This window comes from Eschscholzia californica, unplaced genomic scaffold (assembly GCF_041429995.1).
Source record: "Eschscholzia californica isolate CP2 unplaced genomic scaffold, dmEscCali1.0.p SCAF_3, whole genome shotgun sequence".
NCBI classification, from domain to species: domain Eukaryota; kingdom Viridiplantae; phylum Streptophyta; class Magnoliopsida; order Ranunculales; family Papaveraceae; genus Eschscholzia; species Eschscholzia californica.
The window spans coordinates 58,692,622-58,719,092 of record NW_028238420.1 but is presented as its reverse complement, the minus strand read 5'-3'; the positions used below and the strand labels follow the sequence as shown (position 1 = coordinate 58,719,092).

At 34.9% G+C, this 26,471-nt stretch overlaps 5 protein-coding genes and 2 pseudogenes across 8 annotated transcripts; 6 read left to right on the top strand and 1 right to left on the bottom strand.

The window, feature by feature from the left end:
* The first annotated feature begins 3,202 nt into the window (after positions 1-3,202).
* Positions 3,203-6,830, top strand: LOC147552507 (dimethylallyl, adenosine tRNA methylthiotransferase). Its single transcript, XM_086666018.1, has 8 exons — positions 3,203-4,011; positions 4,114-4,260; positions 4,344-4,441; positions 5,461-5,533; positions 5,621-5,681; positions 5,766-5,851; positions 5,946-6,035; positions 6,597-6,830. The coding sequence occupies exons 1-8, from the start codon at positions 3,913-3,915 to the stop codon at positions 6,657-6,659; spliced, it is 717 nt and encodes a 238-aa protein (XP_086522144.1). The 5' UTR covers positions 3,203-3,912; the 3' UTR covers positions 6,660-6,830.
* A 2,550-nt stretch (positions 6,831-9,380) lies between these two features.
* On the top strand, positions 9,381-12,138 carry LOC147552506 (uncharacterized). Its single transcript, XM_086666017.1, has 4 exons — positions 9,381-9,597; positions 10,275-11,182; positions 11,267-11,407; positions 11,542-12,138. The coding sequence occupies exons 1-4, from the start codon at positions 9,531-9,533 to the stop codon at positions 11,821-11,823; spliced, it is 1,398 nt and encodes a 465-aa protein (XP_086522143.1). The 5' UTR covers positions 9,381-9,530; the 3' UTR covers positions 11,824-12,138.
* LOC147552504 (nitroreductase family protein) lies at positions 11,775-18,810 on the top strand. Of its 3 annotated transcripts, none has more exons than XM_086666015.1 (4): positions 11,775-14,202; positions 15,333-15,522; positions 15,629-15,792; positions 17,395-18,810. In XM_086666015.1, exons 1-3 carry the CDS (start codon positions 12,550-12,552, stop codon positions 15,754-15,756), a joined length of 1,971 nt encoding a protein of 656 aa, XP_086522141.1. In that variant the 5' UTR covers positions 11,775-12,549; the 3' UTR covers positions 15,757-15,792; positions 17,395-18,810. The 3 variants fall into 3 exon arrangements, with proteins under 3 accessions (XP_086522141.1, XP_086522140.1, XP_086522139.1); XM_086666014.1 differs by having other exon boundaries at positions 16,415-18,810; XM_086666013.1 differs by lacking the exon at positions 17,395-18,810 and having other exon boundaries at positions 15,629-15,912.
* OTP70 (Tetratricopeptide repeat (TPR)-like superfamily protein) lies at positions 16,981-18,810 on the top strand. Its single transcript, XM_086666016.1, has one exon. It carries the CDS (start codon positions 16,981-16,983, stop codon positions 18,670-18,672), a length of 1,692 nt encoding a protein of 563 aa, XP_086522142.1. The 3' UTR covers positions 18,673-18,810.
* Positions 18,811-18,944: 134 nt separating this feature from the next.
* LOC147552503 (pectinesterase inhibitor 7 pseudogene) lies at positions 18,945-19,896 on the top strand (annotated as a pseudogene). The gene has a single exon (XR_015236942.1). The product of XR_015236942.1 is annotated as a pectinesterase inhibitor 7 pseudogene (transcript).
* Positions 19,897-20,428: 532 nt separating this feature from the next.
* LOC147552502 (pectinesterase inhibitor 9 pseudogene) lies at positions 20,429-21,460 on the top strand (annotated as a pseudogene).
* Positions 21,461-21,733: 273 nt separating this feature from the next.
* Positions 21,734-25,136, bottom strand: LOC147552501 (endoglucanase 8-like). Its single transcript, XM_086667629.1, has 7 exons — positions 24,858-25,136; positions 23,786-24,193; positions 23,485-23,577; positions 23,212-23,370; positions 22,857-22,971; positions 22,507-22,670; positions 21,734-22,369 (listed from the first exon to the last, which is right to left on the bottom strand). The coding sequence occupies exons 1-7, from the start codon at positions 25,071-25,073 to the stop codon at positions 22,046-22,048; spliced, it is 1,479 nt and encodes a 492-aa protein (XP_086523755.1). The 5' UTR covers positions 25,074-25,136; the 3' UTR covers positions 21,734-22,045.
* Positions 25,137-26,471: the final 1,335 nt, after the last annotated feature.

Sequence of the window (26,471 nt, the reverse complement as noted above, 5' to 3'; positions counted from 1 at the left end):
TACAAAAATCACGGGATTTTTAATTTTCCAGGGTGAATTTGGAATGTTTCTAATGTGGGCGTGATTTAGGGGATTTAACGCAACTAACTATAAATCCGAAATTGATTTTTCTCTATCTTCTAACCGTTTTGGAAAGCAAATCTATTTCCAAATCAATTCAAAACAAAAATCGTAACCAAATCAATTTTCTCTCTCTTTACAGATTTGGAAACCAAATCAATTTTCTCTCTTTTACTATTAAATTTTTTTCAATTCAAATCAATTTTCTCTCACTTAACTTTCAGATTTGGAAATAGTATATTTTCTAGGATCAATTTAGCGTGATTTGGGGGTTAATATACAAAACATATATATCACTTTCTCTCACTTAACTTTCAGTTTTGGAAATAGTATATTTTTCTGGGAACATTAAAGCAACATATGTTTTCGTTTTTACTCATACATAAATACACATAGAATACAAATTATGAAACAAATACGTAAATTATGTACTATTTATGAGGAGGAAACCATCATTTGTCAAGTATAAAACATAATTTATCAAATGTATGTGGGTCTTGTTCAATAAATTACACATAATTTCTTTTACATGACACATAACTTTTTTTACATTACACATCCTTTACATTCTGTTACAAAAAAAAAGTACAAAATCTTCATTGGTTCAAAAATGGTGCCCATCCATGTACTCTCCATCAGTTTCGTTGACTCACTTTGATTTGATGATTCTCTTTGAAATTTCATCTGGTATATCAAATCTATACACATAAATACACATACATTAAAGAAAAAAAAAATCATATATTGTATTATAAACTACATGTACGGTTTCGTAAATTATATATAATGTTTGTCAAATTTTGACAACATTTGAAAGTTTTGAGTAGTTTGGTAAACTTATCAAGGCTACTATTTTAGGTGAAAAGTACACGTAATGGTAAATAAATAATACATAATTTATGTGCACTTATACATAAATTGTATACATAATGGTAAGAACATGAAGATATACGTAAATTATATATACTTTATTGCAAAGTACACGAGATTTGATAGTAAAGCGAAGTATTTCTACTAATGAAATGAGTACTGTTTTGGTGTTAAAGCACGGGTAATGTTCTAAAAATTACCCATAATTTACTATATATTATGGTAATTTACGATACAGTACATGTACTGTAAATTCTGTTATGAGTAACCGTACGAAAGAACAAATGTTTCATAAATTCGTACGGATTGAAAACCAGATCTGAACAAAAAAATGAGAATATCATTAAGCTTAAACTACAAATCTAAAGATATCCTTTTTTGATGATTGATTGCAATAATGTCAAACTCGAGTTGAAGGATTAAACATCAAGATCAAAAACATAAATGAAATTTTAAGAGAGAGAAAGAAAATAAACATCAAACATTTGATTGATGATTGATAATCTGATCTCACGAAATATCAGAAACAACAGAAGATTAAACATAGATCTAAAGAAATATGATATTATCACTGGATGCAAACATAACATACTAACTTTGAAGGAATCATTGAATAAGGAATAAACATAAAGATCTTAAAAGTTATGAAAATTTTAGGGTTTTAGTTATAAATCATTGAATAAGGAATAAACATAAAGATCTTAAACAGTTATGAAAATTTTAGAGAGAGAAAATAAACATCATACATTCGAAGTTAATGAATTAGTAAACAGATCTTATAGATATGTATCATAAATCTGATACGTTTTATAATAGAGCGAAATAGTTAGGGTTTTAGTTATAAGAAGAAATATTAGATATTAACAATGGTGTTTATAAAGATTTCGAAAGTATTAAACCTGATAAATGATGAATTTGGACAACAATATAATGTAGAAGAAGAAGATTTTCTGAGTTTAATGGAGGTTTGTCAACTAAATCGATTTTAGAGAAATCAAATAAAGAGTTTCAGTTACTGAAAATAATAAAGATATCCTTACTTTGAATAGAAACATGATTGGAGAGAAATATGAAAGATAATAATGAAGATATCCTTACTTTGAATAGAAACATGATTGGAGAGAAATATGGGAGATAAATATGGAAAAAGATATGCATAGATTTCGAAGATAAATTTGTTATAAAATATGGAAAGGTTAGATTAGGGATTATGAAATAATATTTATTCTAGAGATTTGTGTTTTCTCTCTAGATGAGACCAAATGGACTAGATATCAATTTATATTATTTTTTTGGTTTTAAAACCCTTTATAGGATTAGAGAGGATTATATCTACTATTAGGACCTGTTTTTTGGACTATAAACCTAAAAATTCTTATTATTTAATCTGTGTGTACATATATCATATATGTATCCCTCTCAAAAACTCCTTCTTAGAAACTCGAAATATGCTATTAAGTATAAACATACGTGACTCTACCATTATCCACCCGAAACTCGACTATACACCTGTCCAGATAACAAGCCTATAAGTCAGGTCATATAATGTCTCTATTATGTATCACATAATACCTTTTTTTTTTTGTTGAAGATGTATCACATAATACCTATGACCTTTCTTTGGTGATTTAGATAATTGTGTTTTTTTTTTGTTTTTTTACATTAGAGCATCATCTCCAATGGGACACTCAGGGCTGAGGCCCTTAATTTGCCCTTAATTCAAATTAAGGGCCCAACCCCCCAGGTCTGTCCCCATGTCTAACAGGCGGCCCTTATTAGGGGCCGGCTGAACAAGGGCTAAATAGTCCCAACGCCCAACGGTGGATGTGATCCAACAATGATCTAACGACTAATTTAAAAAAAAATTTAGTTAATTTGATTAATTTTTTTTAAAAATCTAACAAAAACTCACAAATATGAAGAAATTGAGCCCCTTTGAATCATATTTGGACACCACTGTAGCATGTGCAATTTATAGGGGCTAGGGCTCCCAAATTCAAAATTGAGAGCCCTAGCCCTAACTAGACAAGCTCCAACCCGGGAGCCCACCTTCCCGGGCTCCCATACCCATTCTTGTTACTGCTGGGAGTCCCCAACAACAAAATAGGATAAAGGAGATCCACCTCATATTATTTTTATAATTCATATTTAATTTTTTAATAATATTTATTTCATTAAAAAACAAATTTATTTAAAACTTTTTTTTTTGTTAAGCTAATTTTATTTTAAACTCAAATGCGTATAACTAATATATAGAAAAACAAGTAAATTAATGATGAAAGATTCGTTAGTTGTTGAGATCTTTGGTATTCCAAAAGTGCTTTGTAAGATCCGCCCTTAATTCTGTATAAACTTTTCTGCTTCTAACTCGGGCAAGACGAGCAAACATTTCTTCGGTAATATCTGACCTATGAAACACTGATTCTGGCCCATGAAACACGGGTTCAAGAACACTCCCATCACAACTTGTTGTAACATTAGATCATTCATTTTGGTAAACTTTGAAATTCAAAATTTATGGTTGAAATTGAAACCAAAATCACACACACGTACATTTCACATGTATATAATTTGGATTTGGAAGCTCTTGTTAGGAGCCCGACATTGGAATTGAAAAAATTCAGGGGCTCCAAAAACTGAAAGCTCGAATCCCTACATTCTTCCACTTGCTCCAACATAAGTCTTCCAAGGGACTATTTTTCGTATTTTATTTTGAGAAATTTTATAGGGGCCTCTCATAAGTGCTATAGGCACCTCCTTCCTTCACACTCAAATTTACCTAAAGGGAGGCGCCTGTAACCCTTATAGGGCGCCTTTAAAACTACCCTTTTATTTTTGAGATTCATTAAAGACTTCAAATATGCCCCAATTGAAACAGATAATTACACTTGATCCTGCCACTTATCAACTGCAAGTATCAGCCCTGTGCACATAGATAGGAACCAGAGGGAAGAAAGAAGATAGGGAGAGACAAGATAAGCCATGGCCTCCTCTATTAGCATCATGAACTCAAGCATCTTCCTCCGTTCAAGCTCCACCAGAAGTTCTTCAAGACCTAGAATTGTCTGCAGCGTTGCATGGGTCTCTCTCTCTCTTACTCTCTCTCTCTCTTTTTCCTTTCATTTTAGTATAGAATTGAGTTCAGGATTTCTAAATCAATCCAATTTGGGTATGTGAAGGAAGGATCCAGAAGGTCTACTAGGTCCTCCCCAAACAGGACATATAGCAAGAGCTGAGTTCAAGAAACGTCTTGAAAAGGATTCTGATGCTCGTGAAGCCTTCCAACGTCAAGTTCTTGAAGAACAAGAACGACGTCGAGCTGCTCGTGAAGTAATTCCTATTTTCACTTTTCTTCTTCCATAACTCTGTTTCTTAAACTTGCTTATTAGTATAATTGTCTTTCTCTTTCTTAGGCTCGTGTTGTGCCAGATAACCCTGAAGATTTGATTGAATACTTGCTTGATACAGAAGCTAGAGAGCTTGAATTCGAGATTGCTCGGATAAGACCTCAGTGAGTTTTCATTTATAAATATTTCTTAAGTTGTAATAATTGCCTCTATGTTATGACATTTTGAGCAACTTCTTAAGAGTACTAACCTGATTTTGTGAGAATAATCCCACATTCACAAAAGGAAATCCTCGTTTAGGTAACATGAGCACATGTGACTTTTGAGCCTACATGTGTGTTGGCGTCGAATTTAATCTCATTTGTCAATAGGTGGAGATCATACTAAATTGCCCGCGCATTAGAAATTCTGAAGTTGATTAGTCTTCTCTTTGATGTATGTGTGACTATTTTTGTTCAAACTACCTAAGAAGTTGGTTAATCATGCTTAGCTAGCTGCATCTTCTCCTAGTTTTATCAAATGTATGGGGATTGTTAGATAATATATGTGTGTTTGTATGTTTGCGCGCGAGTGGGCAAACAAATTAACGAGGTGTGGTTGGGGCATGGCATGGTGATTGAATCTTCCCCATTGCGCTACGAAGGAGCTTCCCAAGTTGGTTTTCACCAACTTGATCACTCTTTCTTTGTTGTTGATCTGATAGTTGGTTTTAAAAAGTCTTCTATCACAGAGACAAAAATCTCTAGGACCATTTTTGTATACTCATAAGTTATAGTCTAAGAACATAAGTTTTAGATGTTTTTCTACCAACATTAGTATATGCTCAAAGAGGAATCGACGAATCATGTGGGCTAATTGTCGCGGAAGCAAAAGTACGGATTAAACCCACTGCTCGGATTTGAGTTCAAGAAAACGTTCTTGTATGGTACTCTTAGAGTTAGTTATGATCAAAGAAGAAAATAAATAAGTGAGACTAGATAGAGGAGATTCATTTAGACATCCTTACAAGTGATTCAAATGAGAAGACCACAAACAAATTCTTGACCCAGGATCCTCTTTTAACAGTTTTGTTAGTGATCTTAATCGGGAAGTACGTTTAATCTCTTGAAGAAAATAGAACTTATTGTCAATAATTTTTTATTTTCTTAAGCAACAGGTATTGACAGACAATTATTCTATGCAGATTAAACAAGGAGTTTTTCTCCCATCTTAAATTTGAATTGGGTCAACTTCGGTTCGCTGTTTCGAGGACTAAGGTTGATATTCAAGACCTCCATTTTCAGCATTACCTTCTGCAGATGATGGTTGAAATAGTATAAAATTTTCGATTGTTGTTCTTGCAGGACATGGAGGATAGACTAATCGAGCTAGAAGCTATGGAAAAGGTTTTATCAGAAGGGACTGGTAATCTACAACTTCATTTGTTTGTCTAACAGAATCGACAATACGGTTTCTCGTAAATTCTAATCTATATTTTTTGTTCTACAGAGGCTTATGATAAATTGCAATCAGAAATGATTTCTGCAAAAGAAAACTTAGGCAAAATATTGAGATCGAGCGACGTAAAAGCAACTGTACGATACTATATACTCTTCGAGCAGTGGAATTGTTATTTTGTCTTTGTGAACTTCTATTTTAGACTCATATTGTTCTATAAAATATGTGCAGTTATTAGATATGGTTGAGCAAAATGAGCTGAATAGGTCTTTATTGACACTTCTTGATGAAAATATTGCAAGTGCACACATGGGTGATCAGGTGACACAAAATTTCATTTCTTTTATCTTTATTGAATAGGTTCTCTTAGGGTTTATGTAAATTTTTTAGATCTGAAATCTGACTTGGGTTCTTTGATTGATACAATTCGAGTTTCAATACATTTGTTTTCTTTTTCATTTCTGACTTGCCAAATCTGACTCGTTTGAACATATGAGTCGGAGTTACTTTGGACATTTTTATCCAATATATTTTAGGTTGAATTAAGAAATGGATACCTGACTTAGGTTAAGTTACTACATTATACTCGGACAAGTCAAATGTCGATGAGTTAAATGCATATGAATGAGACATAAATGAGTCAAATTTAGAAATTGAGGCAATGCCCTCTACTGTATGACCAATGTTACCTGGAAGGCAGATCACACTAATATGTATTACTGGTAGAGAGGTACCCGGTACCTAGAAATAGAGAGGAGAACCCAATATCCTGTTTGTTAAGGAAGGCAGGAGAATTTTCGATAAAAGTGGTTTGACATTGATTAAATCCTCAAGGTGGTGATATTTGAAATCTAAAGAATGCATATTTGGCTTCTCTTGCAGAAACAAGCAGCAGAATTCATGGAGAGGGTTCGTTCAGCAGTTCTCAAGTACATAACTGTGTAAGGTTCAAATTTTTGTGGGTCGGTAAATGCCGTATTTCTTTCTTCAGTAGAACTTCTTGCATTTTATATCTGTATCCATGTAGTTTATCTTTGGTTATTCTTTCTGGTGTTAGGATTGGAATCCTGAAAAACTTGCTTGCCAAAATAAATTATGTCTCTGGTTTTCTGTTTCTTTTGTTTCTCCATTTTACTTCTTTTCAGCACAACACTTTAGTGAGTTGTTGTGGAAAACTAGTAATGCTATACCGAAGCGAGATATTCTCATCTATCAAGATTATTCGAGGATCGAAGCGAGACTGTAATCCATTGATTACGATCTCCAGACTAAACCGCGTAAAATTCCTGCTTTCTTTGTTTCAGTTTAATTATGAATCTAATACATCGTAGAATCTTGAGTTTATTATCATCCTTATGCTTTTCTTGTTTCTCTTTGTTATGTGTGAAGAATTAATTGTAAAGACAACAAAAAAAGTGTTTTCTAAAGGTAAAGGCCCAGTGGAAGTTATGAAATATTTGTTTTCCTTGCTTTCGATTGAAAGGTGCGACCCCTATTTATATTGCTTTAAGATGTCCATACAAGGTAGCTACAATGGGTGAAAGGAGAGGGAATACAAAGAGAAAAGATCTTTGGTGACACTTACCAAACAAGATTATGTTTTTTTTTTTTGAATTGTTCAGCGTGTGCCTCGAACCTTGACCTCTAAGGTGAAAGATTATACATTTTTGAAAACTGTGTTGTTTATATAGGCTTGCATTGCGGTAGTGAATCACCGACTTAAAGAAGTCCACGTGGTACGACCGTTAATAAAATCTTTCTAATCACAGCGGACATGATCTTATCTTGAAATACGACAAGTGGATATTCAACGATATCTAACCTTCCGCGTTCATTTCTCTCTGACAAAGCAAAGTTCATAGTACCGAATATACTTTTGCAGACCTCATGTTCCGAATTTCAAGTTTAAGAGTTGAATCAGATCCACCCCTACATAGGCCATTAAGAGCATCTCCAATGCAACACTCAAACTCTAAATCTTAGAGTGCCACATAGGATATTTTAGAATTTTTCTTTAAAAGTCATCTCCAATGCAAAACTCAACATAAATCTCTAAAGTGATGTGTCAAGATTTATTTTAGAGATCCTGAAGAGGACACTCTAAATTTAGAGTTTAGGCCACATAAGCAAATCAATTAATTTTCAACCAAAATGTAGGCCTTTAAAGTTTCTCTTGAGTGTTGCATTGGAGAAGGTTTCACAATAGAGTTTCTTAAAATGGCCAAATAGGAAAGAGACCATTTAGAGATCCATTTTTCATACTTGATACATAGGAATTTTAAAGTTTTTCTTGAGTCTAGCATTAGAGATGCTCTAAGTCATGATAGAGCTCATGGTGCATGGGAAACTCGTGCTGACCTTCCTTGTTATGGCTCAGGTGGAAGAGGTGGCAGAGTTCTCTACGACTCTACCGAATCTCTTTCACTTTTGTGCTTCGTTCTTAACCTTAGAATCCTGCTACTTTTTCCTTGGTTTATGTCCACCAACCAAGGTCTTTTTTTTTTCCAGCAGATCACCCCTTAAGCTTTGTTGTCAAACTATACCTCCACATCTTGAGATAAGGCAAGAAGGTAGTCGAAGCAAGCTGGCCTTCCCCATCATTGACATTTCTCTCGGATTCAAGAAAACTCAGGATGTGGAGCATTCCTCTGCAAATCTCCTATCCCACAACAGGTTGTAGAGCTGACTCAGATCCACCCTTTTGCCGACCTTTAAATCATGACAGGACTCAAGGGGCCTAGGAGACTTATATCGACATCCCAGGTTAGGGTTCAGGTGGTAGAGTTTTCTCGGGTCACCTTTTTATAGGTTTTGCCAAGGTCTCACTCGTGCGTATTCAAATGTTTGACACGTTACACCTAAGTCGCTGAGGTGACTTATTTGATTGGTGAAGGCTGACCAATATTTGGTTCAAGTGGGTTTCTATTTTTTCTTTCTTTTGGGTTGATATTGTTGTTTTTTTGTTTGATTTAAAATGTTCAAAAATCGAGATTCAAAGATATCTCAAGATGACAACATTGAAATATGGTCCAATTGCGGATATGTATTCTAGCTACATTGGCATCATCTTCGAAATCAAGTCGAGTTTAGCATTAGGGAAAGTTTACAAATTTTAAAATAGTGTGACACTCAAATTTTCTAAGAATGAGCGTCGCATTAGTATGCACTAAATAAAAAGGTAAATAAAAAGAAAGTAACGAGTCAATGAAAATATTGAGAGCCTTACTCGAAATATGCGTGGTACCTCTTTTTGTTATAAATAACATAAATTTTACTGAACTGGTAAATCTAATTGCGTAGTATGGTGATAACTCCAAAGTATGAATAAAAATACGCGTAAGATTTTGAGAAAATACAACTTTCACCTTATATGTCCATTACATAATTATATATCACTCTTCTAAACCACATATCAATATTCAGTTTCACGAACCTATTACATATTGTGAATCTCTGAGCTACAAAATGTCATCTACCTGAGTCTTGTTAGGCTCTTGAGACAGTAACGAGTTTATTCCGAAATAAAAGAATAATGCTAGAAGAGTCTGCAAATCAAACTCTACTCTAAATCTAAAGGAAATCAATTACAGTATCTCGATTTTTAAGTCAACTCTCTGTCTCTCTCAATAGATTTTTTTACTCTCGATAGGTAGATGATTCCTATTTAGACCCGGAGTAACTTGTAATATCCTCTACCTTTACTCTTTCCAAAAAAAAATTGGAAAATTGGGAAGCCATCTTTACTCCGTCTAAATTAAGCCTTTTTTCTAGGGTTCTTCCAATTTTCAGTGGGTACCCTCTCCGACGAGATCAGACATGAATCTTGATTCCGAAGAATCAGTTGCAAGGTCTCTCCTGGAGCTCCAGCATAACCTCAACACAGGCAAGCTGTTAACTACTAGTGGATTTTACCTCTTCAATATTTTTTTGTTCAATTTGATCGGGTCTTGTTTTGCCATCCATTTCACAATAGGATTTTTGAGCTTTACCATCTCCTGATTACTTTCTTGGTTAGAAAAGCAATAGATTTCTCTGTTGTTTGGAAGAGTATTAGGGTTTTGACTAAAACCCAAATCAGAAACCAGTGAAATCTGAACTATTTCTCTCTCTCTAGATGTGTTATCATGGGTATGTGTCAAATTGTAATGTTATTGAGAAATTGGGTATCTAGACCAACTACTACAATCTTAGTTGAAACCCTTAGTTCTAAATATCTTTGTTTATTGGGTACTAAATTCTACAAATTAAAGGATAAATAACTCTAATCTTGGGAAACTTGAATTGTTTTCGTATATGATACTTTGATTCTTATAAATCTTTTAGATCTGAGCAACTAATTAGGTTTGTTTTATCTTACATGGTTTGTGCAACCAGTATGGTTGCATATGCATAAATGACTTATTTTTACAGTAAATGTCTGAACATATCTATTATCTAGCAACATTACTAGTACTGACCGATGTGTGCAACCTCTCAGGTTGCATCGCCAACATCCAACATATATATATATATATATATATTCTCATAACTGTGATCAAATTAGTTGTTGTTTGCTTTCAGTGACAGGGAAAGAGGAGGATAACAAGAAGGAACCAACACAAGAAAATCTTGTTGGACATAGCATGGGTTTGAGGAAGAAGACTTTTCAGAAAACCAAATCTAAAAGTTCGGAGGAGAAAGGTACAAATAAGAAAGATAAACCCATCATAGATCAAAGTGGTGAAAATAAAGACAAAGCAAGAAATAAGAGAAAAGGAATAAAGCATAGTGATGCAACAAAAACAGGTAAGAAAAGAAAGGGTAATGTGGGAGGAAGGATAAGCTTTAGATCAAGCCTCCAACTTCTTATTAAATGCATTACTAACTTCAAGTGTTTCATCAATGAGAATCACAAGGAGTTGATGATGAATACTCCATTCGGTAAATTGTTCAGTATAATATACAATGGAGATATAACCATCAATGAAGCACATATATCAACGGAAGCAATTCTTAAGATAATGAAAACTTTCGATGTTAAGACAAAGCAGTTCAAAGTTGGGGAAAAGAACATTACGATGACATCTAATGATATTGCGCTACTCTTCGGATTACCTAATGTAGGTGATGAGCTACCAAAGGACGAATTTGATCACAAGAGTAGTGCATTTGTGAAAAAATATTTCGATGGGAAACCGAAGATTAAGAAGAAAGATATACTAAAAAGTATGAATGATGTAATAAGAAATGAAGCAAGAGAAGTAGATAGCGATGTGGATTTTGTGAAGCTTCTCATACTTTTCATGCTAGCGACATTATTTTATGCCAATGCTATAGGAACACTGCCATGGAGCATAATTCCTTCAGTAATTGATTTAAGTGAGATCAAAACATACAATTGGGCGGCCGATATTAATCAAGATACTATGGATAAGTTGTCAAAGTACGGAACCATTTCGAATATAGCTGGTTGCCCACTCGCAATTCTAGTAAGTATATAGATACATATTTGTTGATAGTTGAGTTGGCTAATTGATGATGTATTAATGGGTGAACTCATATTTTCTTTATAGTATTTCTTTTGTGAAAGAGTTCAAATTATTGGGAAGACCATGGGGAAAGAAGATATGCTGCCAAGAGTTGCGAGATGGGACTTACAAAAACTTCAATGGAAACTGAAGCTTACAGATCTAACCAAGGTTGCCAATCAAATTGTAAGACCGAATCCCCTTTTTCATTTGATAAGATATGATGTGTTTATCGAAGTCTCGAAACAATACTTTGATGGTTAGAAAACAAATGAGCTAAGCAATCTTGATCTCACATATTGTCATACGTTTCATTTCAGGTTCTGGATGAGTGTATTGAGGTAAGTGATGAGGAGAAACTTTTGTTGACAGCACCAGCGAGTGTGGAAAGAGGAAATGAGACAAAGGTTGGGAAGTCTATAAGGAAGAAAGAACAAAGGGAAGAAACTATTTCGGTGAGTGAGAGGTTATCCAACAACAATGTACAGATGGAATTGATGAAAAAAATGATTGGAAATCAAAACAAAAAGATAACTGCGTTGACAGATATGGTGAATCAACTTCTGAAAAGGGTGGAAGAGTTGGAAAAAAAAGAAAGATAGAGAAGAGTGAAAAATCAGAAGTTGGACCGAAAGATAATGAGGTTGAAGAGGTGGAGAAAGAAGACTCCATGTATGAAAGTCAACGAAAGAAGAAAGGAAGGATGAGATCAGAGAGAGATTGTAGTTGATCTTGAAAAGAGGTAAGCCAAAGATGGATAAAATGTTTCAAAAAAGAGATGATTATGTTTTAGTGAATCAAATACGAAAGTCTGATATTGAAGTTATACTATTAGTAAATAGAATGTGATATTGTAATTTTTGTGGAATCAAATACAGAAGTTTTAGTAAATCAAATACAGAAGTTTCAAAATCAAATATTGAGATATGGGAGACCCATTTGTTAACGCTCTCCTTTTCTTAAAGGTCGGTGTTTCAGGAAAATAAGAAAAAATTCAGATGAAAAAGGTGGAAAACACTCTGGCCGGCACCTCCGTAGCTCGTCTTCTCTATTTCTTCTCTCTCTCATCTCTCTCTAAGTTCCGGCGAAGAGAGAGATGCTTAGAGAGAGATGACGGTGGTGGGAAAAAAAGACGGAAAAATAAGAAATAAAAATATCAAGAATAGGTAATGGTCGGACGAAACAATTTTTTTTTTTTATTTCCGCCCAAAATTTTCTCCCCTCCAAAATTTTCTCCCCTGAAAAATAAAACTTTCGAGAAGACGTGAGAAACGAACAGAAATAGAATGAAATGAAGACACTCTCAAGGACAGAAAATAAAACCAGAGATGCCGCCACTCCTCCATGCCCGGATCTTTCTCTCTCATCACACAAACTTCATCCCTTCCACGACAATCACTTCTCTCCTTAATAACAACAACAAGAAAACAAGATCAACAATCACAATCTCAAGAAGAATATCAACCACCACTTCAATCTCAATGTCTTCTTCTTCTTCCCCTGTTATTCCTCCCAAAGAAGAAATTTCAAACCCACACAACAACGAACAAGATCAAGAGGTGGTTTTGAAATACCATAATCAAACCAAACACAATTTCACCAAGTATGCTAGAGGACCTCACGGTCTTGATTGGGCAAATCAACCTAACCCATTTCGTCGCTATATTTCTTCTCCTCTTCTCTCTCTTCAACACTTCCCTCCTGAAGAAATCCCACCATCTGATCAATCTTCTCCTTCAGTTTCTTACTCTTCTGTCTTTCTCTCACTACCATCTCCAAAACCCATCTCTAATTCATCTATTTCTCAACTGTTCTATGATTCTCTCGCTCTTTCTGCTTGGAAAACTACTGGGTTTTCCACTTGGTCCCTTCGAGTTAACCCTAGCAGTGGTAATCTTCATCCAACTGAAGCTTATATCATATCCCCACCGATTCCTTCTCTCTCTAACTCTTCTTTTATTGCTCATTACGCCCCAAAGGAGCATTCTTTAGAGGTTAGATCTGAAATTCCATCTGGGTTTTTCCAGAATTCATTTCCAGAAGGATCATTTCTTATTGGGTTGTCTTCAATTTTTTGGCGGGAAGCTTGGAAATATGGGGAACGAGCTTTTAGGTATTGTAATCATGATGTTGGTCATGCAATTGCTGCTGTTTCAATGGCTGCTGCTGGACTTGGTTGGGATGTTAAGCTTCTTGATGGTCTAGGTTATTCTGATTTGGAAAAACTTATGGGTTTAGGGTTAGGGTTTGGTTCTTCTTCCCCAAATTTTAAAATTCCATCTAGTGCTAAAAAAGGTGAATTACCCGAGATCGAATTCGAACACCCAGATTGTATTCTTCTTGTTTTTCCAAGTGGAACTCATGATTTTTCTGTAGATTATGAAAATTTAAGTTCTAAGATATCTTCATTATTCTCCAATTTAGAGTGGAAAGGAAAACCTAATTCTCTTAGTAAAGAACATGTCTGTTGGGATGTCATTTATAAAACTGCTGAAGCAGTGAAGAAACCATTGACAAGTAAAGATGAGTTTTCTGTAAACTCATTTCAGAGAAGTGGGTTAATTTCAGAAGAGGTTTATAATGGTTCTAAATTAAGGGAAGTTATTAGGAAGAGGAGAAGTGCTGTTGACATGAAGAAAAGTTATGTAATGGAGAGAGAAACCTTTTATCAAATTCTTTTGCACTGTCTTCCTTCTGGTTCTAAAGAAGGAGAGAAACAAGGGAAGCAACTTGCGTTGCCATTTCGGGTTCTTCCATGGGATGCAGAAGTTCATACTGTTCTGTTTGTTCATAGAGTATCTGGGTTATTGAGTGGTTCGTATTTCTTGGTGAGAAATGAAGGTCATTTTGATGATCTGAAAAAAGCAACAAGATCCGATTTTGAGTGGGTCAAACCAGAAGGTTGTCCCGATGATCTCCCTCTGTATAGACTTGAATCAGGTGATTGTCAAGTGCTTGCCCAGCGACTTTCATGTCATCAGGTCTGTTATTTTATTTCTTACCTCTTCTAGGAGGAGTATATTTTATATGCATGTCTTAGGAAGTATTTTGAACTTGCTTTTGGAAGCAGTTGAGATTCATCTTTAACTTAAAACTAACAACATACTAGCTAGAGTGTTAGACCAGCGTTACCAGAAACTCTATCACACTTTGACACCTTGTACATAGTGTACTCGTTCGCCTCCCATGTGGCCGTGTTTGTGTGCTTTCACTGTTTCACATCCCAATACTCCATATTTGGCACATCAAAGTTTTGAGCTCTATGGAGATGGGATTTGGTCGATTACCGAGGTAAATTAGATATGTATTATAGAGAATAAACGTGGGTTCTACTATCTAGTAATTATTATGGGTCTAAAAAGATTGATCAAGCAGGTATATAATTTAATTTTCTGTGTATCCATTTATACAATACTAAGAAATATAAGTAACAAAGGGAACACAAGAAATGGTCTGTATGGAGACGATAAGACAACGTCATGGTCATCCAAAATATTTATTTTTTAACAAGAACAAATTTTTGTATTGATATAGAATGGTATGGTCATCCAAAGTAAACAAGCTTTTCTAGATGGTATCCCAAGTCCTATCTCCAAAAGTATTTCAAATTGAAACCGATGAGGTCTCCAATACAAGAACTCTGTGTGGCATTAGCTTTAACACCAAAAGTATTAGCATGGCCTGTTTAGTTTCTTGGATTTAGCATCTAATCTTTCGCGGAACTGCTCTAGTTCTGTGTTGGTTCGAAGATTTCGGGTTTTCCGATGACCTTTTAGTTTGTCTATGACTTATCTTTTCTCAGCTGTTCCCCTGCGTTTTTATTGTGGTCCTTAATAATCTTTCGTTCCTTTTTGTCTTAATTAAACTTCTTGTTTCTCGAAGAAAATGTGAAGAAATATCTCAGAGTCTCTAAAGATAGCTTCTATTCAGATTATTGAATAACTTGCGAGATTGCAAGCCAAGAAAGTCGTCCTTGAAGATTAGACTATAGAAGGAATACAAAAACCTTTCCCATCACATCTGAAACTACGGATGAGCTAACCATGAATTATAAGACCGCACTAGAATATTTGTTAAACGATATCTCATTCTTAGGCTGGAATTTATGCAGGAAATAGCCTCGGATGGTTGCTTCAGTCTCGGAATGGTAGCTCGTTTTGAGCCAGCTCTGCGTGAAAAACATGCATGGATGTATCCTCGGTTGTTCTGGGAAGCTGGAATTCTTGGTCAAGTTTTATACCTTGAGGCTCACGCAGTTGGCATCTCTGCCACTGGAATAGGTTGTTATTTTGATGACCCTGGTAAGTTTCTTCTTTTGAACACTGTTTTTGAAAGTGTTGATAATGTTCTTAGACACCGCACACCGTAATATACCTAAGAATTTGTTTTTTGCTATTTTTGTTGCAGTACATATCTACCTTGGGCTGGAAGGATCAAAATTTCAAAGTCTTTATCATTTTACTGTGGGAAGCCCAGTCGTCGACAAACGGATAATGAGTCTACCTGCATATCCAGGCACTGCTGTTGACACTTGAGCGGTTGAGGCGTTGAGCCTGCCATCATGTTTAAACGTAAAGCCTTTACTATTACAGCATTACCATTATATATTTAATACTCTAAAAAGCTTCTAAAACTCATCTTGTCCAAATCCCATATCATAATACGAAAAGTAATAATGTGGTAGGCTTTTAGCAGTCGGGCAACACAATCGTATCCTGTACTTACATCTTCTATGTTAACCGGAACGTCGTGAATTCGAGTTGCTCAAAGGATTCAGCCTGGTCTAGAACCCGGCTCGTCTACTCGTAGGTCTGCACCTGACCACCACCATCACTCCAACCACAACCAACCATGCCTCAGCTAGTACCGACTACCGTCATAACACTATCCGACATAACCAACACCATCGACATCACGGCCAGCCACCATCACTGACCATATGCCACCACCATAACCCCAACCCCACCAATCATGCCTCGGCCAATATAGTCATAACATCATCACCACCTGTCAGTCATCACAAGGTCCACCGCCATTGTATTGTTTTAGTTTTCTACTTTCCAGCAAAAGAACATATATTACATGAAATAGTTGTCTACTTTATGTTGGTAAACGATTCCTAAAACATCGTCAAGTAACTAAACATGCAACTCCAACCTAATGCCCGGTGTAACGACCTTTCTTTCTTGTTAGGTGTGTGTGGTATTTGTGCGCGCTCACGATGTAAGTCAACCTACAAAAGTAATATTCTAAGCAACAAGATAACTACAAAGATAAGCAAAAAGGTGTAGAAGAGTTTATGGTAAATTTTGAGCGGAAGAGCCCTACCTCTTAAATAGTGGACAACTGAAGATTGAAATATATAGTGATTTTGTAAGCTACAATAACAAATGCAAAATGAAAGTTATCTAAAGACTAAGGAAGCAAATGACTCTTTGACTTTCCACTATTTGGAAAGTAGGGTCTTCTTCTCAAAGTTTACCATCAATTCTCCTATGTACGTTCTCTTGTTGTTTATCTTTGTAGTTGTCATGTTGTTTGGAATATTCCTTTTCTAGTCTGACTTGTACTGAGAGCGCGTGCAAGTGCGGCACACGCCTTACCTGAAAGAAAGGTAGCGCGCAAGTGCGGCACGTGCCTAACCAGAAAGAAAGGTCGTGACACGAGGCAAAACTCTAGGTCACAAAATCATGTTTTTCCCACAATTATTTCGACCCTAAAAACCATGGGGATAATTTCATATTTCCGTTCATTATGAAATGAACCAACTCCCACTCTGTTGGTTTTCCACAAACAATTACCCTCCAATTTTCTCTTCCATGAACTCCATTAACAACACCTCGACCAATTTGTTTCATACTTCAATCTCTTCTTCCTCCCCACTTTTAATTAAATCTTTTCCATTATTCACCCATTCTTCTTCCTTCCAAATCTTCAACGCCTTCAAAAGCAAGAGAAAGAAGAGACAAGAACAACTCCGGCAACGCCAACAACATAAAAAAACCAGACCTTCCTTTACTTCCCCAACTCCTCTCTTAATCCCTCAATCTCCTTATACCCTAACTAAATACCAAGCTCTTGATTCTGTTATTCAAGACCTCAAATCTTCTATTGATCGTGGTGTAAAAATTGATACCCAGATTTTTTCTTCTCTTCTTGAAACTTGTTTTCAGTTACAAGCATTCTCTCATGGGATTCAAATTCACCATCTTATTCCACCAAATGTTCTTCGAAAAAGTATAGGTTTATCGTCGAAAATTATTCGGCTTTATGCCTATTGTGGGCTTGTGGAAGATGCACACCAAGTGTTCGATGAAATGCCTAAGTCAAATAAATCTGCATTTCCATGGAATTCACTTATCTCTGGGTATGCCGAGTTGGGTATATATGAAGATGCATTGTCACTTTATTTTCAAATGGAAGAAGAAAATGTTGAACCTGATCAATTCACATTTCCTCGGGTATTGAAAGCTTGTGCTGGACTTGGTTCCATTCGAGTCGGGGAAGCTATTCATAGAGACGTAGTTCGTTGTGGCTTTGGTTCGGACGGTTTCGTCTTAAATGCACTTGTTGATATGTACTCAAAATGTGGGGACATTGTGAAAGCTCGAAAAATCTTTGATAAGATAGTTGATCGAGACTCTGTTTCATGGAATTCGATCTTGACGGGTTATATCCGGCATGGTTTGTTAATGGATGCGCTCGGAATATTTCGCGAAATGCTCCTAGATGGATTTGAACCTGATTTTGTTGCCATATCAACAATACTCGCAGGATTTTCATCATTGAAGCTTGGAGGAGAAATCCATGGATGGGTACTTCGAAGGGGTTTCGAAAAGAACTTGTCTATTGCTAATTCTTTGATTGGTGTGTATTCAAACCTAGGAAAGTTGGATAAAGCTCGGTGGTTATTTAAAACGATGATAGAACGAGATATCGTTTCATGGAATTCGATAATTAGAGGTCATAACAAGGATTTACAGGCATTGGTGTATTTCAAAGAGATGGAACAATCGGGTGTTTGGCCAGATAATATCACATTCGTTTTGTTACTCTCAGCTTGTGCTCATCTTGGGTTAGTAGATGAAGGGCGAAGTTTGTTCAAGAAAATGAGAGAGAAATTTATGATAAATCCACAAATGGAACACTACGGTTGCTTAGTGAATCTCTTAGGAAGAGCGGGTTTGATCAACGAAGCTTATGAAGTTATAGTGAAGGAGATGGAATTTGAAGCTGGTTCTACTGTTTGGGGAGCTTTACTATTTGCTTGTTCTGTTCATGGAAATGTTGAAATTGGAGAGACAGCTGCATATAAGCTATTCGATTTGGAACCTGATAATTCTCATAATTTTGAGCTTCTTATGAAGATTTACAGAGATGCAGGTAGATTGGAGGATATGAAGAAGGTTATGAAATTAATGGTGGATAGAGGATTGGATTCCATAGATTGAATACGGTTTGTTCTAATCCTCGACGAAACATTACTTACGTGTCATATCATTCGAACTTCTTCGATATATCTTGTGGGTTTCTTTGTACTGGTGTAAAAAGTAAATAGGGTTGTATAGAAGACATTTTTTTAACTCAAATAGTTTTCGATATGCTCTTAAAAAATTACTAAACCAAACGAGGCCTGCCATATCCAAATGCGCACTCTTGTTAGGTTTGAAACAGGTTGAGCAAAATCAAAATTTTAAATCGAACACACGATTTCAACTTTACACCAACTATACACCTTAAATGTAAATATAGAACAACAGTTTCAAATGTAGTCCTCTATATAAAGCAACTCTTCATACCCACCTTTCAACTTCCTATTAACTCAAACCTAATTCATCAAGAACTCTAACATAGCCCCATCTCTAAAATAGATCCAAAACCCTAAGTTTTAATTAGCTTCCCATGGGTAAAATTTACTTCCCCTTTTTCTCTCTCATTCTCTATGTCTTTCACATTTCTTCAACCACATTAGCTCAATGGTCACCGGCGGTCGGTGCAACCAATTTCATTAGGACTTCTTGTGGTCAAACCGAATATCCGGTATTATGCTTTCAATCACTCTCTATATACAGAAACCAAATTCAACAAAGTCCTAAACAATTAGCCCTAATTGCATTATTAGTAAGTTTAGCTACAGCAAGAACAAATGCTGGGTATGTGGCAAGACTGGCAAGAGATAATGGAGTAAAAGATAAAGACCTGAGTGCTATAAAAAGTTGTGCGGATAATATGTATGATAGTGTGGATAGATTGAGTAATGCTATTAAGGAATTAGGGCAAATGGGTCGGGTTGGAAGAGGTCAAAATTTATTGTGGCAAATGACTAATGTTCAGAATTGGGTAACTGCTGCATTAACTGATGAGAACACTTGTGTTGTTGGGTTTTTGGATCATGGGTCGGCTGATAATATTAAGACAGCTATTAAGGGAAGAGTTATTAGGGTTGCAGAAGTTACATGTGTTGCACTTGCTTTGGTTAATCTGTTTGCTGAGAGACCCTATTGATTAGATTAGAAGTTTCACTTTTTAGGGTTTGGTTTACTTTTTTTTTATCTTGGGGGCGTTTGAAGTGGGGTTTTAATGTGATTTTGTATGTTGTATTAGATCTCAATTAAGAAGAATTTTATGGTTTAAAATAACCTAAAATGACTAGTATTATGTTGTGATGTAACTTTCAATAACGTCTAAAATGGAGCATACATTTTCTTTTCTTTCCGAGTTCCCAAGACTTCTTTTGGTCCAATAAAGACTTTAGGTGTGTGGCCAAGGAAATTGTTGATTACCTATCATCTCATAACATAATTATATTATAATATTATTCCTTAAGATTTTGAAAATTTGTGTTTGAGAAGTTAATAATATCTTTAAGTAATAAAGTTATGTTATCTCGAAGGGTAATCGAGATTGATATGAAAATCAATACTACTATTATAAGGTTCTATAATTTTGCCATTGATAAGATAATATATAATAAGTACTAATGCTTTTATGCACCCACATTCTAAAGTTCTTTCTCGTTCTCAGGATGGGGAGATTTCTCTGGCAGAATTACCACAAGATCATTCTATGTCTTAATGATGTAATGACTTCTTTGAGAGTGTCGGTATTTCTAATTTTATATTCGATTTCGCTAAAATAGAATTTGGGTAGCTACCCCGACCACATATTTTTGTTGGAATTTCGGTTTGCAAATTTTTTGCTAGAATTATCATATGGAGCAAGTGGTCATAGTCAATGATTCTTCCCTAGTCTTTACTCTTTCAAGTCAGTCTTCCAAGTTAGGTTTGGAACCCAATATTGGTATGAAAATCAAACTATAAAAGACCCCCAAAACCTCTTTACACATTTAACCCAATTTTGATCTAATTTCAATAACCATGTCCCAAGTTTACCTTCCCTTTCTTCTTTTCCTCATCCTCTCTCTCTTCCATGGATGTTTATCCACTTCACCAAAAAGCTTAGGTTCAACTGATTTCATCAAAACTTCTTGCGGGTCAACCCAATACCCGAATTTATGTTATCAATCCCTCTCTATATTTAGAAACAAAATTCATTATAATCACAAAACATTAGCTCAAATAGCTTTATTAGTTAGCTTATCAACTTCAAGATCTGCTAAAAATTATGCCAAAGTGATGGCCAGAGCTAAAGGGATCAAAGGAATATATAAAAAAGCTATGGAAGATTGTGTTGATAATTTGGGTGATAGTGAGGATATGTTAAGTCAGTCTGTCAAGGAATTCAGGCAAATGGGTCGGGTCAGAAGTGGCCAGAGTTTTAAGTGGCATATGAGTAATATTCAGACTTGGGCAAGTGCTGCACTTACTGATCAGACTACTTGTCTAGATGGGTTTTCAGAATATGGGTTGGATTCTAAAGTTAAGGTTGGTATTAAGAATAGAGTTGTCAAGGTTTCTCAATTTACAAGCAATGCACTTGCTTTGATTAATCGGTTTGCCGATAAGCCCTTCTAGTTCATTTATTCTTTTTTTTTTCATAAAAGTAATATAGTATCTGTGTTTCGAATCCAAACTCTAAAGGGTATAAATGGACTTGGTAACCACTCTAACTAGATAAATATTTCTAGTTAATGTGATCGTGCTAGATCAAACCCTAATTTAGCTTCTATTTTGACCATCTGAAGTTATGTTATTGTTGATCTCAATATTTTCGAAATTTGATAAGTGTGTCTTTATGTTGGTAATGAATAATAATAAAATCACTTATATTCTTTTTCAATTTTGTCATCTGTCTTTTTCACTCTTCGTGTCGGTTGGTTTATATGATTTTTAATTTTGTCATCCCCCAACCCCACCACGGCCCCACTCTCTCTCTTTTATGTGTCTCGGTCGCTCTGTTCAAATTATTTGAGTTGTTTCTTGACAAATTTTATTAAACCGAGTGGTTTCTATATTTTGCAACAAAAAAAGAGTAGTGATTTCTACATAAATTGAGAAAGGGAAAAGGGAGACGTAATAGTAAAAAGAAAAATGATAACCAGAAGCAGTATGATTGTTTTAACTTTTTTTTTTTAACTTGAAGAACAGTTAAAATGGGAACGAAAAATAGAATTTGTGAAAATAAGAAGTCAAAAAGGTGAGTTGGTCATAAGACGGGGCAAATGTGAATTGATTTAGAGGGGGGCAAATGTGAATTGATTTAGAGGAAGTGAAATCCAAGAGCTTTTCCAAATACAAAGACCCCCTTACAAAATAATTGAAATAGCTTATTATTGGAGCAGTTCTAGTAAATTCCTAAAAAAGTGATCTTCAAATAAGCTATTCATGGTTACACTAATCTCCTACTACTACTAATAAACAAACATCAATAATGCTGAGAAAAGTAAGCCAAGAGGCCAACAAAAGGAGCATTTATGTAAGTTGTTGGCTCTGATTGACGAAATTCATATCTAGAATCTGGATATTGATCATTGAATAAAGGTCCTCCAACAAGTGCTCCTGTCAGTTCATTAGGGTTAGGGTTTTGGCTTTCAAAGTATGGTGTCCCTCCATGGCATTCAATGTGTATTGGGTGTTCATCAATGGATGGTAGAGATGAGGCTCTATGATGTATCCTTTGTGGAAAACGGTTCCCATATCCTACCATATATGACATCCCAATAGGATTGCTCCCCAAAATGTAGTCAACCTACATAGTATATACAACATTAAAAAACATTGTTAGTTTTTAATCATAAGCACATACTTATAATTTCTAAGATTAACTTTCGAACATATTCAAACGGTAGCAAGTATGATATATATGCTTGTGACATTATGATTTACCTGGCTCTTAGCGATTGCAATTAGCCTATCTGAATCTACAAGTTTATTGTCGCAGTAGACAACTTGCTTAGCATGTTCCAAATATTGATTGTAAGTAAGTAAAATAAACGAAAGGGCGGTTGGATGTTGTAGGTTACTTCCTCCTTCTTTGAACATAAGCCCACCTGAATTCATAAGTTCAAATTATTACCTTCAAAATTGTAATGTAATCCCTTGAAAATGATCAATAAATTAAATCTCATATTATAGATAAAATATTTAAATAATCATTAAGATAAAATATTTAAATTTTATGTGTGGTCAAGAACAAATTGGGTCAGTTTAAGATCAAAATAAAATAAATATTTAACCTGGAGAGTAGTCGACTCCTCTGGTAGACGAATCAGGTAGGAGAGTACAAACAAATTTATCTGCATATAATTTGTATTCTGTGTTGCCAGCGGGCAATCCTTTCATCAACAATTCCTACAAAATATGCCCGAAAAAAATTAAGTAGAATTATTCAAAAGAGAAAAAAAACCTTTAGCCTCACAAATCAAATAAAACATAGTATTAAAATTTCATCTCCTACAAAGGATTTTCTAAAAGGGGTTTGCAAGAAATAAAGGAATCTTTTAAACATAAGAAGAGTTTTTGAGGATCAAAATCTTGTTTCAAGAAGGGAAACGAATTCGAACTTCATTAGTTGTGATGTTTTATACTTACTATTGCAGCAAGAATGTTAACACCTGCGTGCTTGTCGTCCCAACCAAATTCTCCAAATGGTCCTCCTTGAGCAGGAAGATTCATTTGTATAACATAATTCCAATAGTTCATGATATTTGTAGCCTTGTACAACCATAGAGCAGCCCACACCAATTCATCCTACAACATTGATTTGATAAGAAACTTCTAAATAAAAGAAGATTTCACAAATACGACTACCGGATTACAGACTAAATGAATTGATTGATTTCACAAAGAAGAGTACTTGACTACCTGGTAACCACCCCAGTCGCAGTAGAAGGGACACACGATTGCCCCAAGACAATCGTTATAATTTCCTTGGTATTTATCTGCGAAATAAAATACCTGCAAAATAAAAAATCATCGAATAAATTGAACAATTAGTAAAAGTAAACTTGCTTAGAACATTTGATTAGTATGTCATGGGAAAATATTATTAGCAACACTTTATGAGTGTCACTATTAATATATTTTTAGGTGACAAAAACTCTTGGATAATGTAGCTAAAACTTTTTAGTGGTGACAGAGCTAACAACATATGAGTAGAATTCACCTTTCTAGCCCTATCAAGGAGCTGTTTGGAATAGGATGGGTTAGAGGATCTAAAGACAATGGAGGAAGCAGCTAATGCCGCAGCTATCTCAGCTGAGACCTCTGAACCGGGATGGGTTGCATTCACAGCATAGGCGGTTCGATCTGTATCCATGTCCTCTGGCCTTTGCCAACAATTATGGTCACTATAAGGTTCGGCTACCTGCACGTAAACCACATTAGGAACACTTGTTGACTTTAGAAAGTAGTCTGTGCCCCACTGAATCGCGTCCTTAGCATGTTGTAAGTCAGAGCCCATGGAATCACCGAACTCTATGACACTCCACGCTAACGTTGTTATGGAAAAAGCCATTGGAAAATTGAACTTAATGTTATCGCCAGCATCATAGTATCCCCCTACTAGATCCACCTGTGGAAATAACAAAATTAAATAAAATCAATTCAAACGTGAATAGCGAATAACCAATCATATTTTCGTAGATGATTTATTGTTCTGGAAAATAACAATGCATCAAAATGAAGAAATAGATGAAAATGTATTGAAATCGAAAGATGAACAACAATTCAATTTAGGAACTAAAACTTTGTTAACGGAGGTCCATGAAGATTCAAAATATTAGACCTAAGGTCCAACTAGGGGATGACCCAACCATTTGCTTTTTAAAGACGTATAATTATCTTATTATCTTTCAGATGTCAATAAAAGTTATGTATATTTAGAAATGATTTTCAACGAAATTTCAAAATATTTTTCATAGTATTAGATATAATGAAATGTTGTCTAGATTTTGCATCAAATCCTTTGCAAGAGTAATAACCCAATATCGACGGTTATTTTGGCGGCAGAAAAAATGGTCAACTATGTAAAAGAATATTGTTGGCAGAAAATAAAGATTTTTGTGTGTATCTACAATTAAAAAATTTCGGAAGCAAATAAATGTTGTTTACCACATTCGGAACAATAAATTTTTTCTAATTACGAAAAGGAGGTGAAATTTCCTCCTAATTAGACAAAAAGCTTTGTATAGAATAGAAAAGAAAGACAAGGTAAAAGAGGAATGAATGGATTATACCCCATGAGAATGACCATCATTAAGAGCAGAATCCTTCCTCCAAGTCATCCTTTGAGTAGAAGGTAACTTTCCAGACCTTTGACCTTCAAAAAACAATATGCTTTTTGTCAATGCATCTGCATAGTTGTGAGCAGCTCCTACAGATGAACCATCCCCCATAATCCCTAGTATCATCACTACAAACAATACTCCACAACAAGACGAATACCTCCCCATCTCTCTATCTATATCTATATCTATCTCCTCTTCTCTTTCTCTTTGATCTTTCTAGCTAAGAGTAACTCATTTTGTTTCTCTCCATCTCTCTTATATAGGTTTCATTGTAATAAATCAAAATGGAAAAATCAAATCAAAACGGAAAAATTAGAGAGGGTGGTGATAAGGATCCACATTTTAGTGGGTAAATTCATTATATTCCACTCTAACATTATGGGATACCAAAACTCTAGCCACTTGTCCTTTTTGGTTATCAACAATTTCTTGGTTAACCATATCTCCATCATTTATAATGATAAATGTTTTATTCACTTAATTAATAATTAATATATGTCATATAAACATTTTTCCAGTTTTAACAAGAAAATGCTAGGTTCTCCAAACAAATTTTACTGGTTTTTCCAATTATAGACGAGGGTCATCATAAATTCTTTTTACTTTTAACTAACTAAAAGTCAACTACTCTTGTGTAGGTTCATTGTAATGGTTCAAAATGGAAAAATTAGAGAGGGCTGTGATTAAGAGTCACATTTTAATTCATTTCATTCCATTCTAATATCATCGGTTACCAAATTAAAATTGAACTCTAACCACTTACCTTTTTTTTGTTATCAACAATTTCTTAGTTAACCCTATCTGCATCATTTATAATGATAAATGTTTTATTTGCTTAACTGATATGAACATGCCATATAAACATTTTTCCAGTTTTAACAAGTAAAAATGCTAGGTTCTCCCAAAAAATTGTATTAGGTTGTCTAATTATAGACGAGGGACGTTATAAATCATAAATTCTTTTCACTTTTAACTAATCAAAAGTCAACTACTTGCATGTTAATCAAAAGATTCTAAAAATGGATTATAAGGGTTTTTTTTAAAGTACACGGTAAGTCATAATTTTTTTTCACTTTTAATTAGTCAAAGTTTGCATTCTCCACTATGCCTATTTTATTTTGAATCCGTAGTTTTTCTCAATACAAATTAAGAACGCATCACTAATTTGTTTATTATTTAGTGGAAGTGTAGATATATTTTCATGGGACTTAATTTGTGTTGCCTCAAAAAAGGCTTGTTCGGATGTTCCTATACATGTCTACACCTCCATAATACAATAAACACATTAGTGATGCATTTTTGTATTTGTATTAAGAAAAAATCAGAGACACTTAGTTTTACCAGACAGACTCATGGTTATCGCCCTCACGACTTACACCCATTTTTTACCCAAACACATTCACTCGTCATACACACTCACATTGTGGTCAAAACCCTTGACCAATTCAACTCAAAAAAATAACCGTTGACCAATTTGTTCTCTTTCCTCTCTTCTTCTCCGTCTAAAACTTCCACACGATTTTCCTCTTTTCTCTCTTCTTTTCCGTCTAAAACTTCCACACG

Coding starts and splice junctions, on each gene's coding strand:
- LOC147552507 (XM_086666018.1), top strand. CDS start 3,913: ATGGCCTCCTCTATTAGCATCATGAACTCAAGCATCTTCCTCCGTTCA. Junction 5,682..5,765: donor GGTTTTATCAGAAGGGACTG/GTAATCTACAAC, acceptor TTTGTTCTACAG/AGGCTTATGATAAATTGCAA. Junction 6,036..6,596: donor GTGCACACATGGGTGATCAG/GTGACACAAAAT, acceptor CTTCTCTTGCAG/AAACAAGCAGCAGAATTCAT.
- LOC147552501 (XM_086667629.1), bottom strand. CDS start 25,073: ATGGGGAGGTATTCGTCTTGTTGTGGAGTATTGTTTGTAGTGATGATA. Junction 24,194..24,857: donor ATGATGGTCATTCTCATGGG/GTATAATCCATT, acceptor TTATTTCCACAG/GTGGATCTAGTAGGGGGATA. Junction 23,578..23,785: donor TCCTTGATAGGGCTAGAAAG/GTGAATTCTACT, acceptor TTTATTTTGCAG/GTATTTTATTTCGCAGATAA.
- LOC147552504 (XM_086666015.1), top strand. CDS start 12,550: ATGCCGCCACTCCTCCATGCCCGGATCTTTCTCTCTCATCACACAAAC. Junction 14,203..15,332: donor AGCGACTTTCATGTCATCAG/GTCTGTTATTTT, acceptor GAATTTATGCAG/GAAATAGCCTCGGATGGTTG. Junction 15,523..15,628: donor TTGTTATTTTGATGACCCTG/GTAAGTTTCTTC, acceptor TTTTTGTTGCAG/TACATATCTACCTTGGGCTG.
- OTP70 (XM_086666016.1), top strand. CDS start 16,981: ATGAACCAACTCCCACTCTGTTGGTTTTCCACAAACAATTACCCTCCA.
- LOC147552506 (XM_086666017.1), top strand. CDS start 9,531: ATGAATCTTGATTCCGAAGAATCAGTTGCAAGGTCTCTCCTGGAGCTC. Junction 9,598..10,274: donor CCAGCATAACCTCAACACAG/GCAAGCTGTTAA, acceptor GTTTGCTTTCAG/TGACAGGGAAAGAGGAGGAT. Junction 11,183..11,266: donor GTTGCCCACTCGCAATTCTA/GTAAGTATATAG, acceptor TTTTCTTTATAG/TATTTCTTTTGTGAAAGAGT.